Here is an 18,172-nt window from a genome sequence, read left to right as displayed (position 1 = left end):
TAGCTGGTACTATTACATTTTTAGACTTTATTTTTCTGGTGTTCAGTAGATTTTTCTGGTTGCAAAACTAAGGGTATCAAAGCATTTTATGGTGGTCATTATATTTGTTCCCTTTTATTAATAACGTCAACGGTTTCTGCAGAGCTTAATAAATAAATAATGATATTAATGCGAATTCCTACTTATTTACATAGTTATATACATAGATATTTACAACACAAAAAAAAAACTATCCTAGTAGAACAATAAAAACAAAATATATATATACACACTTTATCTAAAAGGCGTCAAAAAATTCATCCCCATCGCTGTCAACTGGGAGCGTACCCAAGAGGCTGGCAGCATTACCTCGTTGGATGGCCATGCTGATCCTTTGTCCGAGGTAATAGCCAGCCTTTTGGTCACGAGAAGCGTCAACCAGCCGCCTAGACAGGTCTTTAAATAGGGTATGCGCATTCGGACCACTTGAAAAAAAATATATACATTATTACCCTGACAGGTAACCTAGTTTTCCATTGGAAAGTAATAAAAAATATCGGTTTAGTACCTAGATGCTACGTTGTCACAGAGAACATCCACATAGTGGGCTTTGGCTGCAGGTGTCGCGTAGAGCGTAGAGCACGCTATCGCTGAGCAGCTTATCGCGACGCTTATCGACATCACGCGTCGTCTATCTGTTTCAAAACAAACAAAAACACTCGACAACTTTTCACAAATACCCAATACCTAAGTAATAATATAATTCATTTATTATCCGACAATGCAAAATGTTAAAGTTGTCTGTTTGTAGTCATCTCGTTTAAAATGTATATTCAGCGATTACTCGACACGTTCTGGGATTAGAACTTGTCACAATCTGTCTGATGTCTGATGTGATGAGTGACATTGCGGCCTCCACGCCGGACACGCAGCATGTCGTGGTAGTGCTTGGCGGTAGCGCGCTTATTCGTATTGATGTGAACTTTAACAACTACGTATGTGTAGTATCTATATATAAATGTGGTAACGATTCGCACCAATTTTAGACCAAGACACAGAATTCAATAATACAGAAACTTATTCATTAAAAAAGTCTTTTAAAATCCCTGAAGAAAAGCAAAAGAACAAATTAACTTTTCTGAGCTTTCATTTGTAAACTATAGCTTTATGTTGAATGTGCTTGGTAAATTGGCGGTAATACGTGGTTTGTTGTTTCGTGAAACAGCGTCAAGCTGTAACCAGTTCCAGTTGTTCACTAAACCACAGATTACACTGCCTCGTTGGCCTAGTTGTCGCAAGTGCGGCTGCTGAGCACGAGGTCTCGGGTTCGATTCCCGAGTCGGGCCGAAATCGCTTTGTGGGTTTTAGAAGACTTTCACAAAGTAGCCCGGAGCCTGGAAGTTGGTGATTGATTCACCCGTGCATCGGAGAGCACGTAAATGTCGGTCCTGCGCCTGATCTCTCTCCGGTCGTGTCGGATTGCCGTCCCATCGGGTTATGAGAGTGAAGGAATAGGGAGTGCGCTTGTGTCTGCGCAAATGCTCGTGCACTATAATATGTCCTGCATAGTTGACTGATCTCCTTACATGAGAACAGCCGCCGTAGCCGATAATCGGCTAGGAGGACATCATCATCCTCATCAAACCACAGATTATATAATAGTTAACTAAACGCTCCCAAACTAATTTACAGAATTGTTTTGTTTTTTACTGTTGTTTTCAACCGACTTCAAAAAAAGAAGGAGGTTTTTAATTCGGTTGTATTTTTTTTTATGTTTGTTATTGCGATTTCTCAAAGACGCCTGGACCGATTTCAAAAAACTTTTTACAAAAAAAAATAAAACCGACTTCCAAAAACATTGAAAAGCATAAAAAAACTATTCTTAGGTGCATCGGCCTAGAAGTCGGTGGCGTATAAACTCAGGAACATCCATTAGACACTGACTTCTAGGCCGATGCACCAAAGAATAGTTTTTTTATGCTTTTCAGTGTTTTTGGTAGTCGGTTTTATTTTTTTTGTAAAAAGTTTTTTTCATTATCCCCTGATGACATGCCTACATCGTCTATATTTTATCCGGGTCCGGGCAGTAGACGAAACCGCGCTGTTATTAGGTAGCATCCCCTGTTTGTAGTGGTTTCCCATCAAAGACAACGAAAGTTTAGTTAGTAAGGTTTAGTGGCTTGTAGTAGTTGTAGCTCACAGCTGTGAGCCGCAGGTCGTGCTGCTGCGCGCGGCGTGCGGAGCGCCATTTGTTATGCGTCAAGGATAACGAGGTGTCGGTGTGTGCGGGCGGGGCGCGGGGCGCGGGGCGGGGTGGGGGGGCGGCGGACGATGGCCCGGCGCGCCGCGCTGCGCTGTGGCGCCGCAGCGCTGCTGACACAGCGGCGACAGCTCTGCACCTACACAAGTATCGCCGATCAATACACATTTTTACCCAATAATAAATTGACTAAAATAATAAACATAAAAGCTACACCTGTTGCATCTATACAACTAATAAAGTTTCCTGTTACAAATATCATAATTATGGCAATACCTACGTACACTCAACAAAGATAATAAATAAGTCGATTTAATAAATGGTTGATGGTTTGTTTACCAACTAGAAAGCTCAAATCACAGGAAGCGCCTAGGTACTGATCCGATTCAATGTTAGATAGCCCAGTTTTAACTGACTTCGCAAAAAGGGTAGTTTCTCAATCCAAATATTTGTTTTTATTATTTTTATTGCGCATATCTGCGTCGCTTATCAACCGGTCTGAACAGTTTTCACATTCCCGTTATCTTCCGATCCTAAACCTGATGATGGAAGCTCTGAAAACCGTGAGAAAACAGTAACATTGCTAAACCACACTTTGCTTAATAGGTACTTACTTGATAAAACAGTAAAGAAGATACCCTAAGAATAGAAAACAAGCTATGGTAGCGATTCTGCCAATTTCTTGTGAATGTGGTCGCGTAGTTTCTTTTTAAAGGAATATCGACTGTTAACCATCCTGATTTCCAGAGGAAGCTCATTCCACAGAAGAATGGATTTGACGTAAAAGTGAATTATGTCTGAAAGGAGAGCAGGGCAGGTCAGAAGGCGATTATTTGAGGAGCCTCGACCTGGGCGCGCACTACGTGTGCCGGACTGAGGGCCCAGGCTAGTGTTGCAGTACTTAAACACATGGCAGACTGTGATGTGGTGTGGCGCTGTGACGTCACAGGCGGAGCTCAATGAGTGGGGTGAGTGCGGGGGGTGGGGGGCGGCGTGTCGGCGACCGCGGCGGATGATGGATGGCGCCAATAACGAGCGCCGCGAGCTCGTTAGGGGTCCGCGAGCCGCGCCGTCACTGTGACCTCCGCGCCATAGGCACTGGATGCTGCCGCGATGCCCTCGCAAAACATTCTGCTCAAAGCTGCTCCTTCCTTAAACGGCGGCTCCGACTCCTGCCCGACATGATAAAACACTTGCAACTCAGTCTATTTTCATAATGTTGATAAAAACTGTTTTTAATACCTTTCCCGGAACCGATGACCTCGACCCATTTTTGCCGTTCTTGTTTAGAATCGAAAAAATAAGTAGGGTAAACTGGGTACGGTTGTGCCAGGGTACGGTAGTGACAGTCGCAATTGTAACGAAACTATACGTAATACGGGGGAGTGGTGTAGGGGAGAAAGACGTGGCTTACAAGCCTAAACACGTTCCCCAGTATTGCTTTGGCCGGCGCACGACGTTGACGTAAGCAGGAGCCCACATTGCTTTTCAACAATCAAAAGTAAGTATTTTTGTTCGATTTCTTTTCCTAATTACTGTTATTTTTATACAGATAGATTATCTTATAATTTTTTTTTTTTAAAGTTGAACATTAATATTTAATTACAAGTGATTTCTTTTCACGTAAAGTATTTGGTAAAATCGTGGCGATTTTTTGTTTTCAAAATGATGCGTTGGGTACGGTTGTGTCATTTTTTTTGGGTACGGTTGTGACGAATATCTATACATATAATAAATCTCATATTATTATTTTTTTCTTTTAGATGTCCAGAATGCGTTTGTGGAAGACCGAAAGAGCGCAGTGTGATATCAAAAAATATAAAGATGCCGATGAAGAAGTGAAACAAGGGATTTTGTACGTGTAGCTCAAGCTACAAGCCTTTCTACAGCTACAAGTTTTAACAGAGCAAATGTTGTTTTTTTGATTGTTAAAACAATGTTTGTAAGCTTATTATGTTAAACATTTCAACAATAAAAGATATTATAGACCATTTTGATATATGTTTATGCATGTCACAACCGCCCTTGGTATGTGGCCGGTGGTGACACTTTCCCATTTTTTTAAAAATTGATCTTATGAGTAATACATTGTATTAAGGAACAATATATTAGTGTTTTTACGTACACAAATGTACAAATTGCGATACAAGTTCCTTTTTTGCGAGCTAATTAGTCAAATAACAAAATTATTGGTGATCAAATGAAAATTGGCACAACTGTACCCAGTCTACCCTAAGTATGTACTTATTGAGGGACAGAGTGTAGGTCGCGCTCAAGCCCCGCACGTGCTCGCGTCGGCTTGTTGCTCGTGTTGTGTTCATGTTTCATTTGCTTCACGAAATGTCCCTTTGCTTTTCTGGACTTGACTTGTAAGCGTCGTGACGTCACAGATACGTGACGTCATCATATTTTAATAAACTGGTGCCCGCGGCTTAACACAAACTTCTTCTTTGCTTTACTTTCTACTGCATATGGGTACCAGTATCTTGTAGCTATATGTTTAATTCGCCACCGACTTCCAGGCCCATGTCCCAGGCCCTAATAAAAATATTTTTTTGCGGCTTCGTAAAAGTTACAAAACAGTTTTAGAAGTCGTTTTTTTTTTGTACTTCTTGCTTTTCAATGACAAGAATAGTTATCACTATCCGCATAAGTACCTACTAATGCGGAGTTCTTGTCAATACAAATAATATACGCCCAAACACGAGGTAGTTAATACCGTTGCCGAGTTCCCTCGACCTTCTCTCATCTCCATCATCAGGACGGCTCTTAACCTAGACTTTTGTATAGTGTTATCAGACATTCACCTGAGTATCAAGTTTTTACCCTATAGCCTGCCCACAATTTTCAAGAGATGCCCTTTATTTCCCAGGGTTTCCATGATCAGATTCTGATTTGACGACTATGGGAATACCCTATCAATCAAAAAATGAATTTAGCAAATCGTTTCCGGCGTATTGAGCTAGTGTGTATAGACGTGCGTGTTGTTGCAGGGACGTGTCCAACAACAACATCAGCTCGCTGGCGCGCGACGCGCTGCTCCCCGCCACCGGGCTGCGCGAGCTGTGAGTGCGAGCTGTGTGCACGTGCCGCGTGTGCCGTGAGCACGCGGGACAGGCGCGTCATGTGTCGTGTGTCGCAGGAACCTGTCGTCCAACCGGCTGGAGGCGCTGGCGGGCGGCGCGCTGGGCGGCGCGGCGCTGGCGCGGCTGTGGCTGGACCGCTGCGCGCTGAGCCGCCTGCCCGCGCACGCGCTGCAGGACCTGCACCATCTGCACTTCCTGTCAGTCTGTCCCGTCTACTTGTTATGTACTTACATCCTAACGCCACTGCTCATACCACTACATAATGATGTGACCTTTCACAATACACTATAAGATATGTTATGAGACCTCTAAGGGAAAACAATAGGTAATGAACATAAGGTGTAAAACGTCTAGAGCGCTGGTGGACTGTCGGACACGTGTATTACCGCGCACGGCGTGAGCAGATTTCACAAGCGGGCAAGCCTTGTGCCATTTACATAAAGAGTGTGCGTGACGCGGTGCTGTGCGCAGGTCGGCGGAGGAGAACGCGCTGGCGGCGCTGGAGGGCGGCGCGCTGCGCGGGCTGCGCGCGCTGCGCACGCTGCGGCTGGCGCGCAACCTGCTGCGCGAGGTGCCGGCGCGCGCGCTCGCGCCGCTGCGACATCTGCAGACGCTGTGCGTGCCCCCGCTCATTACTCGACTGCCCACACTAACTCATTCTTACCTGATCTTCTTTAAAAACGAAGCGATGCTCTTGACTTTAACCACCGAAGAGGGGTTTTACTTATGTTTCTATGCAGCTATAACGGCTGAACCGATTTGGATGCGGTTTTTTTTGATGGCGGATGAAAGCTGGTGTTCCAGAGGTAGTTCTTACACATAATTGATCAAAATCGGCTCAGCCATTTAAAAGTTAAAACAAGATGAGCTTGTTGTTGGCGAGACAAAGAGAGTGCTAGTGTTCTGTGGTGCCGGCAGGAACCTGGGCGGCAACCTCATCAGCGAGCTGCCGAGCGCCGCGCTGCCGCCGCTGCCCGCGCTGCACACGCTGTGAGTACGCCGACTCCTTACTCACGAGACTCATTGTTTCATGTGTTTGCTTACTTTAAATAACTTTGCACCTACCTAATCTTAAAAAATATGTAATTACCCACATAATGAGTACACTTCTCCACTTCTTCCTGCATTGTTCCCAAGTTATTCGGGGTTGGCGCTACAATTTATTCGTCTTCTCTGTAACACATACGCTAACTGACTCCTGTAGTCATCTTTCCTACATTCCAACTCGCATACCTCAACCATACTTCGCGGGCTCGCATCTTACACTGCTCCCGCCCGGGTAAGTGCACAAACCCAACAACATTAAGTTTATTAATATGAAATAAATTGGGTCCCTCCAGGACGGAACCTCGGTCACTTTACAATACTCAACCTACCATTATGTGACGAGTTATGTATTTGTAATTTTACTGCCTTACCTATAAACGTGAATTAAATATAAGTAATACTTAAGGGCTGTTTAAGAAAATTCTTACTAATAAACGTTGCTTAAGCATATCTTAACGAACATTTAGTCACTCACTACTTAAGACTAAGTAGTGATTAGTTAAAATGTTGCTTAGAAGGTGATTAGAGATTTTATAAGTAAGGGGGCTAATTTGTGATGTAAACAAGTTGACGAGCAAAACTTCGAAAATAGTGAAAAACAAAGAGGAGGTAATGTAGAACGTCTGTTTAGACACGACGAGCTGCATACTAACAGTGGGCTTGCCATGCAAGCACGTAGTGCCAATGCCGCGCCACTTGTGACACTCGGCACTTGTCAGCTCATGGGGACAAACACTATTTGGACCTAATAAAGGGCTCCCGCAATCACGGCGCTCTGTTCCTGAGGCGGGTCACTGAACTGCGCTTGTATAAACTGGCTGGCGGCGTCGGCAGGCGGACCAGACCGAAGTCCGAACTCGTTAATATTCTGAGAGTGGACGAGGGGTCGCGCGGACGGCGCCGGTGCGATTGTCACGCATTGTGTTCAGAAACCCTTGCCTTGCTCGTAACCGATGCTAGGACAGCTACACTCCGTCACAGTGGTGAGGTAGTAGTCGCGGCCGGAGCGCACCGACGACAGCTCGTGCTGTGCGAGCGTGCACTGCGAGAGGCGGCACATGCTGCGCGACAGGTTTGTTTGCTCTAAAGAGCAAATGTCGTCCTCATAATCTCGCTGGCGGCGGGCGGGGCGGGCGCGGGGGCCGGGGGAGGGAGCGGGCTCACGTCAGCCGCTCACTTAGATTTATGTGGTCATAAATACAGCGGGATGTCTGTGTCGGGCAGTAACTCGGCTCGATGGCACAATTCGCGACGTAAACAGCGCTATCCCTAAAGCCGTCCCCTCTCTGCCGGCGCGTCGCTCACCGGCCGCGGCCGAGTGACGCAACGCCGCACTCAATATGTGTCAGCGAGTGCATGCTGGCATTCATGACATTCATTCATCACTCGATGTAGCTCCTTGCATGTGTGTGTGTGTGTATCCTTTCTCCGTTGATGTAACAATATTTAATAAGTTGCATAACAACAATCACACCACATTCCCCCGATCCTCGTGCCCCAGCCCTCGCGCGAGATCTTGCTCAGTCGTTAAACGATGGCAATGAAAGCACTCATCGGATTTTAATGAGCTCAGGTTCGGCTGCATTGTGGTGTTTAGTGTACTACGAATCAATAGTAAATACGAAGTGATTGTTGCCAAACAACTTAGCTAACTTCGCGAAATCAACAAATAAAAGTTTACATTTAACATTCATATCTTAAACATTAGTTTCGTCAGTTTGCTACTTCATGTAATAGGTAATGAGTAGCTTTCCTATGTCCGCCGTTAACTGGTGCAAAAATGTCGGTGCTGTAGTGGAACAGTCCTGGTTAACGTGTCCCTCCGTCCTCGGCTCCACACTCGTGAGTCAGTGCGCTGCCGGTGCTGGGGCCTGCAGGACACAGGCGTGCTCCTGCAGCGGGCGGCGCGAGCTCGCCGGGGTCGACGACCGCGCCCCGCCGCCCCCACCCCGGCCCCACCCCGCAACTATTCCAGATTTCATTTCTAGAAATAGAACGACTGGAAGGTCTGTCGATACATTTACTGACACCGAGACGCTTCTATTTCATGCTCATCTCCTTACTTCACAACTAATTCTGTAATTCATATTTTTCTCATGCGACAAAAGTTCTTCCCTGCGATGGACACAAATTAATGCAGTATATCTTTTACCAGTGTCAAGCAGTAAATGAATTTGTTTTTGAACCCTGCTGGGGGCAATTCTCACATATTCTAATTCGAGAAAAAAGTCGAATTCGATTATTTCTCAAGTAAAAAAATAATGATCTGGATTCTCTGTCGATTCCGATATTTCTCGAAAGATAGGTAACTAAAATCGTTTCGACTGTTCGAGACGTCATCTCGTATCCGAACCGAACAAAATCTCCATTCCATTACAGCTAATAACTAATCTGTCTATCATACTAATATAATGAAGAGGAAAGTTTATATCCTAAAAACTTCTCAGCCGATTGGAAAAACTGTTGTACTGTTGGCAAGCAAGACTCTTCCCGAGTAACGTAACCGCGGGCACATATATTAGTATAGATGGTACTACAAAACATTAAGGTTCAGTGCTGACCTGATGATGGGAACGACAGAGATATTTCCTAGAGAGCGAGAATTGCCCCCTGGAGGATAAGGGTCAATTCCCACTGAAAGAGCAGCGGCCGGCAGCGGCCGTAAATGCAAGAGATTGAGCGCGAGCGCGGCGGGCCGCGCGGCGCCGCGCTGGGCCGCGCCGCGCCGCTCTCGTACATTGTCCGTGCTCTTACGGCCGCTGCCGGCCGCTGCTCTTTCAGTGGGAATTGACCCTAATACTGAATGGTTGCAGTTGCTTCCTGAAGAATTACAGCGGAGGAATCTCCTAATTCCGTTCGTTTATTTTATTTCTCTATCTATTCTATAGGAAGCTTTTCTTAACAAACATTTATATCTCCCTACTAAATATCTTTTTTTAGCAGGCCAAACGATTTTTCATTCCTTTTACCGAATTCTAAAAAAAGGAAAAAAAAAGTTACTATTCTGATATTTTTGCGTCTTTGACATGTTCGATCACGCACATGATGGCTGGACCTTTCATAAAAGCCAGGACATTATAATGAAGATTTTTTGAAAAATTTCACATGGATAAATCTACATGGAAAAGGGGTTTTTAATTCCGCTAATTGTTGTGATAAAAGTATTTTCAGATTTTACGCATTTAATGTTACCCTTTGTATAATCCGATTTAGTATATCAAATAAAATCTATTAACTTGGACACCGTGGTCGGACGGTGGGGGGCGGGGGAGGGTGAACCCTGCTCAGGCGGGCATCTGTTAGGTGTCAGTGTCCGGTCGGCTCGCGCTAATCCGATAGCCCCGGGCGATCAGTCACGCCGTGCTCGCCAACTATCCTCTCGGACGTCCCAACATCTCATTTAACCGACACTAGTCATTAATCTCCAAGATCTTATCTAGTTACGAAACGAGAGCGGCCACGCAGACTCGTGTATCTCACTTCCTAGCGTTACTGGCCCCAAATAGTTGCTACCTCCCAGCCCTAAACGTTCTCGTTCTGTAACGAAACGAGCCTTAAGTTGAGTTAAACAAGTGAAATCCATATAATGTATAAACGTCGCTCTCCATTAAGTATATGACTATAAAAGAATTTAAACGACTTCGATGCGTTGCGTTGCGATTGCGATGCGATGGCTAAGTCAAAGCCCCGCGGATTGATCTCTCATAAGGTTAATCTTCGTTATACCACAGATTATATAATAGTTACTACGGTTATACGCACCCACTACAGGGCGATACAACTGATAGGTACTGCACGCACTGATCAGAACATTTTATACTAGCTTACAACTCTCGTAGGTAGGTAGGTATTATAATATTTTTATAGTTGTCTGAGTTTGATTAATGCTCAATCCTTCTCCGTGTGAGAGGAGGCCTGTGCCCAGCAGTGGGACGATAAAAAAAAGGCTGTAACAGTAACAGTCTGAGTTTCCGATTACACGTAACTCAATACAAACATCTTCAAATAGTTTATTTTTGTAAGTAGGTATGGGAAACTATTATAAAGTCGCTCTTTGTTTGTAGGCCAGGCATGCTATGTAGGCATGGAAGACCTCTTTCAAACATAATTATTTTATGGTAGGTTAGGGGGAAATAAATTGTATGAACATTGGAGGCTGAAGGATCAAGAATAATCAGTTTTCAGCTTTGTACAATGTGAATAAAATATGGCGGACACATGATAGGGCTGTCGGCGGCGGGTAGCGGTCGCGTGACGTCACGGCGAGGGTCTGTTCGCTCGTCGGCCTTATTTGTGTGCCATTTTATTGGCTCCATATTTGCATAATGTGGTGTTGTCTCCGTAATGGCGCTGTTCCCGCCTGGAGCTACTTGTTCGCCATTCACAAGTCGCAGTAGACGCGAGGTACTTACTTATTGTATTGCACGCTGTACATAGTGCCGTGAGCTCGTGTGGGCGGGTTTCTACACCAGAGCGTCCGATCCGAGTCCGAGTATCGAGTGATACCTATCTAGATACTACCATAAAAAAATGGGATTTACTACTTAAACTTTCTCGCATTTTCATTCGTATTTTAAGTGTAATGTAGGGAGCTCCCGAACTGGGTATATTAGAACCTGTGTAAGCAATGGATTGATGGCGGTTATGTTAGAGTAAAGTAGATACATAGAGAAGTTGCTGAGCGGACAGCGCCGCCGGCACAGCCTCGCTCGACGTGATTTATGAGTGAACATTATCACTTCCCGCAGATATTTGTTGTAATAAATGGCGTCGCCGCCGGTAGGGCTGGCTCGACAGGGCTGGCTCGACAGGGTTGGCTAGGTAGGGCTGGCCCAGCAGGGCTCGGCTTGACACTTCGCTAAGCGTTTCCTTGTGTGCAGGGTGCTGAAGCGGAACCGCATCGCCTTCATCGATGACAACGCCTTCAGCAACATCCCGGCGCTGCGCGTGCTGTGAGTACAAGCTAGCAACCCTCACTTGTCATGTCTAACCTTCAATAATAATTAATCAAACTCGGTATCCCGTGCGACCGCTCGACCTCGCAACGACCTCCGCCAAGGTCACGCTGAGAGGAGGATAAGGTTCAGTGTACACTGTACATAAGTAGTAATATAGTACACGACCGCTGGTCCGGAAAGCGCGGCGTGACCCGAAACTATTCGCATCAAACGTAATGTGTAGCGCGAGCCCAAGTGTCGCAGTCAATTAGCGCGACATGCCGGAGCCTCGTTATCTGAAGCACTTGAAACTGACGAGCTTCGACTTGATAATGTAGCGATAAGTGACGTGATCAAAAGTTCGCGACTAGTTGTGCGGTAACCCGCCGTGTATGTGTCGCCGCGCGGGATCATCTGTCTGTCACTAGCGCTTTGTTATTGTTCTTGTTATTTTAAATCTCCGCTGGGCACCTCTTCTTCTGGTGTGATAGATATCACCAAACAAAGTCATCATTGGTAGTCATTTTAGTTCAGATATCAATGCCACACTTCACACTTCCGGTCACCGGGCGGGTCTTCCCCAGCCCAGTTGCTGGGGACTCGTATTGTGGTTGATGTAGTAAACAGATAGTTGTCAGTCCAGTAGTGACAGCACTCGTGTGTGTGTGTGCAGGCGGCTGGAGGAGAACCTGCTGACGGAGCTGCCGGCCGCCGTGCGCCTGCTGCCGCTGCTCGAGGACCTGTGAGTACACGCAGCGAGCTCTCTTATTCATTGTTCCTAATTGACACATTATCTGCCCCTTGCTCCAGTTGTCGCCTAGTTCCACTGCTGTGCACGAGCTCTCGGGTTCGATTCCCGGAGTAGACCGAAATTGCTGTGTGGGTTTTAGAAACTTTCACAAAGCAGCCCGGAACCTGGAAGTTTGTGGTTGAAATTTATGGTCCGTGCATGGGAGAGCATGTTAATCGTGTCGGATTGCCGTCTCCTGGTCTGTGAGAGTGAAGGAATAGAGAGTGCGCATTATAATGTCTTGCTCAGCTGGCTCATCTCATTCGAGATCAGACGCCATGGCTGACAATCAGCTAGGACGCCGTAAATTAATTAATTAAGCCATTTTTAAAATGAAACAACCACAAAAATTGCGCATAAATTAGGGCATATTAATTGGCTCCCGCAGAGCTTTATGTTTTCATAATCGCAAATAGATAAATTTGTAGCGAGTGTAATGTGTTGTGCGCAGTTCAGTGGCGAGTAACCGCGTGGAGGGCGTGGGCGCGGGCGTGCTGCAGGCGGGCGGGCGGCTGGCGCGGCTCGACCTGCGCGCCAACCCGCTGGGCGGCCTGCACCCGCGCGCGCTCGACCACCTGCCGCACCTCACCACGCTGTGAGACATCGCCTGCTACACCTCACATAGCTCATACCGACACAGCGTGTCCGTCTGTGTATTCACTCACAAGTTCCATTCCCATATTGTGTGATGTGCAGCTGTGGCTGGGGTGTCCCACGGGGCTACTAACCGACCCTGCGTAAAACCTATCCTGATATGTTGCAAGCATAGAAGAAGAGCATTTTCCTCTCATGAACTAAACTATTTTGGATGGAACTTGATCAATTTGTTATTTGTTTATTCATTTATACTTTATGTACAAAATTGGTACATTGGCGGACTTGATGCCGCAAGGCAAGGTTTATCCAGTAGCGGGTCCAGTGTCGGTTTCATGTGACATTGGCGACTAATAATTTAAATGATTAGTAGGATTGCCCTTTGATTTCCGTGTTTCTGAGGTCTAACGTTGTTGAAGTGAATTCGGGGCAAGGTTTGTGGGTGACGTGACGCACCGGCGCGAACCGGCTCTGTCGCACGCGTGCACTCTCACTGTAAGAGGATCTGATCGTCTCCCCAAAGGACAATGTTGAATAAAATCATTCAATCCAGGTTTATATGATTAAACAATTAAAAAAAAACATACTTTAAACTGTCTGGTTTTCTATAAAAGCCAATCATTAAGTAGGCACTAGGCAGGTATATAGGGCCGACTTCACGGTCAACGCAATTTAGAATAAAGTATCTTATATTGGTTACATCATAAACTCGTTTAAATTCCGGAAATCCTTTCGGAGTGGACGTATTGACGAGTTAGTTGTTTGTGTCCCTGAGCCGCGAGCGTCGGCGGCGCCTTCACTAACGCAGGCGGAGACCATGTTGTGTTCGTCACGGTGACATGACTCGTCACACGTCGACGTGCCCTCACGTCATACCTGCTCAGTGCAGGGACTCACAGGGGAAAACAAAGGAATACTATGTACATGTCCAAAAGTGTTTTAATGCTGAACGAGGCGCGTCACGGTCTCGGCACGAGTGTGACTCGGCCGCGTACATTAGCCGAGCCAGCACAAGAGCCGGTCGATATTGATGTGTTGTTCGAAAGGACTTAACTGATATGTAATCATAAACCGTGTTTGCATTATGAAGTAGCTAAGGTTTACCTACAATATATAGTGTAAAGCCGTTTTCCTTAAGCCTCTCGGAGCTCGGCGCGCCGCAGATATAGGCGCTTAATCCCCCAGTAAACGTGCTCTTCCATGTGACAGGAGTCGGGAATTATCTGGATTATTCGGTAGAGTAGGCAGCGCGTATCTGTCGCCTAATGTAGTGAACACAATATGTAGCCGCGAGAGCTGCGTCACCCGTCCGCTGTCCTCCGATACGCGCGACATCGGAAGTGTCGCGGATAAGCGGGCGGACGCGGCAGTTCCGCGCGTGACGTGTGCGCCCGGGCCACGCTCCCAGAGCCACAACATCTGAGGATTTCACGTCTGATCTTTCAGTATTTTGCGTTTCTTAAATTGTGTTATAGATCCAAAAATGAAATGTTTCCTCCATAATGACAGTATAGTGAGTGTAGTGCATGTGTGGCAGGGTGGTGTCGGAGGCGCGGGCGCTGCGCGAGCTGCCGGCGCTGAACGGGTCGCTGCGGCTGCGCTCGCTGCGCGCCGACCGCGCGCGCCTCACGCGCCTGCCCGCCGCGCTCTGCCAGCACGCGCCGCAGCTGCGCTCGCTGTCAGTATTCTCGCACTACTTCCTCCACCAGCAATAGCGGTAGCCACACACCCGCGCCTAGAGTTACTTATATGCTACTTAACAACACAGTTGAAGGTCTGCTCTACCGTATAATGACTCGTGACGTCACTCTCTTCAATCTGTTTATGTACTCCTCATCATATGTACGACTACGAGTGTCTCTCCCTCTTTCTAGCTATTTATCCCACATGGTGGTGGGGTCAGCTATCCTAATTTTTCTTCTCCACTTCGCTCTATCTACGACATCGTTCTCGGACACCTGGCACTCCCCTTCATATCTTTTGAAACCACGTCCCGCCATCTGTGTAGCCCAAGCACGAATATTTGCGAAAAGTTATTCGTATCGAAATCGAGTAACATTTGTATGAGAATTGTACAGCGCCCCTATCGGGCGTAAAAGGAAACAAAACATGGCAGCACGAACATTGTTTTGACGTACGGTAACGTAAATTTCGAAGGCTGGCTATCGAGTATGGTCGAAACATTATTCACTTGAAAAAAGTCGGTGAGAAAGGTTTCGAGAAGTGTAAAAATAAAGTTTTAACCGTGTTTATGTTTTGTTTAGAGTTAGTTTTGTGAATAAAAGTGTTTTAAAATTATTGTTAAGTTATTGGAACAGTTAGTAATAGCTTCAATATAAGTAATTTAAAATGCAAAGACCGCCACTGTATGAACGTAGTTCATAGTCTTTGCCATATTATGTCATATTATCTTTTAGCGGCAAATTTACTAGAATATTATAGATATCAATCACGAGAAACAAGGTAGATAATAAATCATATTTTATTTATTTGCGTACCTATAGAATTAAAGTGTTTGAAAAAAAATTGTTATTTATATGTTTATTTTTAATCATTGTAGAGCAAAACTTAGGAATAGAATAAACCCACTGGACACAAATGAAACCGAATTTAAAAATATAGAATATAGAAATAGCATTGCACTTAAAATACTTCACACTAAAGTTTATGCCACTCAAACTTATTAAAACTGTTTACTCACGCTTCCATGAATTCAACCATCATTTCATATTGTGTGCGTCTGACTGGTTCTCATAATTATTTATTATATTGAAAGCACTTAATTATTTGTAGTAAAAAAAAACAGAAATACTTTTGTTGTGGACGTGTAGCAAAACATAAACAAACTTGGCGCCCTTACGCGCGTCGGATGTCAAGTGGGTGCCCAACAAACAAGCTACTCTTATAAAATTATATGTTTAAGGTCTAATTTCTTATAGTTGCTCTAAAATCGCTTTCATTATGTCAATGTTCCTTATTATGGCACAATATAAGAAGATTTGGCTAATATTACCTTTACTCTTATAATTTGGTTGGGTTAACCATAACAAGTCCAAATTACATGATTATAATAAGGATTGAAAATGTGTTATTCTCATAAGCGCATTTACAATGCTTTTAAGCCTTATAATATTCAAAACCTTATAAAAGCTTTTCATTTGGCTAATTGTTCTTATAATAGTAATGCATAAGCTAACTATGATACTTTTACACTCATAGGAGCATTTCATAAGATGTCTACCCAACAAACAATATTCTGCATTTTACATGGTCTTTACAAGAATGAATGCAATCCATAATCACTTACATAGTCATTAAAAAGGTTTTATTCTCTAGATGGTCATATTAAAATATTCTTATACCACTTCTACTGCTACGAGTATAATACTACAAAATGACAACCCGATACCAACAAATCACTTGAGGGTTCCGTCAATGATTTTATGGAAGATGACAATGAAGTACAGGAAATCAGTCAAGAAGAATATAACGGTAGTGGTAGTGAAGAAGACATAAATTGAGATCTTCTCCGTAAATACAACCATTGTGATAATACCTCAAATGTAATATAGCTAATATTAATACAGCTACGGAATGATGAAAGGAACCCTAACGGTAGATAAAATGGCGATAGCAGATGGAATAAATGTTGCCATTACAGAGCTTATAATCTTATAGATTTCTAATAGACGTTGTGAGAATGATATTACCCTTGTAAAAGCGTTATAAAAAACATGCCTTAATAATTATTCCCATTTTTACGTCAAAACTACTCAAATTCAAGGGCGCGTTGATATAATTAGACTTTTTGTACCACATTTTATCATACGTTTGAATTCCCACACAGTTTTCTCAATAAACAAGCACAATATACTCTCGGATTCAGGTACACTAAAAAAAATAAATGAAATTAATCATGGTTCTTGTTTTCTTTAAAATACTCGTTGACGCTGCCAAACTGAAAAAATCACTCAACAAAACACTTGTTGCAGAATCTCAAACACTGATTTTAAGGCGAATAGCTATAAAATAGTATTTGTCTTGCCGCTATAAGTTTTACTCCCTTGTTGCTCGCCATTATAAAACATGTATAAGATTGGTTGGCTTTTTAAGAGCAAATCCTTTTGCTTTTATTAGTTTGACTCCCTTATCGCTTGCTATAATAAAGTACATATAAGAAAAAGAAGCTGACAATAAAGCAAATATAAGGGGGGTTTGAGGTTATTGTTCTTGTAATTTGTGCCCAAACGCGATTATTAGCGTTAATACGGCTCCTATAAGAAATTTATTTTTGGCATTTTTAGCCACTATGAGAGGATTTTTTGTTTGTTGGGTACCCGTCATTTTTAGGGTTCCGTAGCCAAAATGGCAAAAACGGAACCCTTATAGTTTCGTCATGTCCGTCTGTCCGTCTGTCCGTCTGTCCGTCTGTCACAGCCGATTTACTCGGAAACTATAAGTACTACAGTGATGAAATTTGATGGGAATATGTGTTGTATGAACCGCTACAAAAATATGACACTAAATAGTAAAAAAAAGAATTGGGGGTGGGGCCCCCCATACATGTAACTGAGGGATGAAATTTTTTTTTTCGATGTACATACCCGTGTGGGGTATCAATGGAAAGGTCTTTTAAAATGATATAGGTAAAGTTTTCTAAAAAACATTTTTCTTAAAGTGAACGGTTTTTGAGATATCAGCTCTCAAAGTCTTAAAAAGTATGTCCCCCCCCCCTCTATTTTTATAACTACGGGGTATAAAATTCTAAAAAAAATAGAGGTGATGCATGCTAATTAACTCTTTCAACGATTTTTGGTTTGATCAAAGTATCTCTTATAGTTTTTGAGATAGGTTGATTTAACTGTAATTTACGGAACCCTTCGTGCACGAGTCCGACTCGCACTTGGCCGGTTTTTAAAAAATAAAATCTCCGTAACTATGTTATATTGCTAAAGATAATGCCATTTTATAATGTCTAATAATTAACTTTGGGTCTCTTTTTTATATTAAATTCAGTTTTTATTATAATTTAATAATAATAAAACGTTTAATCAAAGGTAAAAAAAATATTAACAACTAGAGTTAGTTTTCGAACGCACCATTCATTCAACAATCGTTCATTTTGCTCATTATGGCACGTCCCTATTTACATTTGCATGACGTCACATTAGAATTCGAATCGAGTGTTCGATAGTGCTTCGAATGTGCTTCGTGCTGCCTACTATCGACAGACTCCGTTTTCGAATCGAGGCCTCGATACATTGTCGATTCGAATACGTTAGATATTCGTGAGGGCGGCCTCGTGATCTTCGACAGGGGACAGAAAGTTGCAGCGCCAAATTTCCCACGTCGTATTCCCGTATAATATTTCTAAACCCCCCTATGTACTCCCGTATGGAGCTAGGTATGTATCTACTCTGTGTACTCCTTTTGAGCAAAATATAATATCCATTTAAATCTGAAAAGTTGATAGCATATC

The 18,172-nt window shown here is 43.9% G+C and overlaps 1 protein-coding gene and 1 long non-coding RNA gene across 2 annotated transcripts in view; both read left to right on the top strand.

Moving 5' to 3' along the window:
• The window catches only part of LOC110375110 (lutropin-choriogonadotropic hormone receptor), a gene marked incomplete at its 5' end in the record, with an annotated part of 34,265 nt that overhangs the window by 11,271 nt on the left and 4,822 nt on the right, over positions 1–18,172 (top strand). Inside the window, 8 exon segments of the mRNA XM_049841625.2 lie at positions 5,233–5,304; positions 5,382–5,522; positions 5,797–5,940; positions 6,244–6,315; positions 11,253–11,324; positions 11,983–12,051; positions 12,551–12,694; positions 14,231–14,371. Coding sequence (XP_049697582.2) covers positions 5,233–5,304; positions 5,382–5,522; positions 5,797–5,940; positions 6,244–6,315; positions 11,253–11,324; positions 11,983–12,051; positions 12,551–12,694; positions 14,231–14,371 — 855 coding nt within the window.
• Positions 3,572–4,230, top strand: LOC135118232 (uncharacterized). Its single transcript, XR_010277448.1, has 2 exons — positions 3,572–3,740; positions 4,003–4,230. It is a non-coding gene; the product is annotated as an uncharacterized LOC135118232 (long non-coding RNA).

Source organism: Helicoverpa armigera, chromosome 19 (genome assembly GCF_030705265.1).
Source record: "Helicoverpa armigera isolate CAAS_96S chromosome 19, ASM3070526v1, whole genome shotgun sequence".
NCBI lineage: Eukaryota > Metazoa > Arthropoda > Insecta > Lepidoptera > Noctuidae > Helicoverpa > Helicoverpa armigera.
This window is presented reverse-complemented; position numbering and strand designations above follow the sequence as displayed.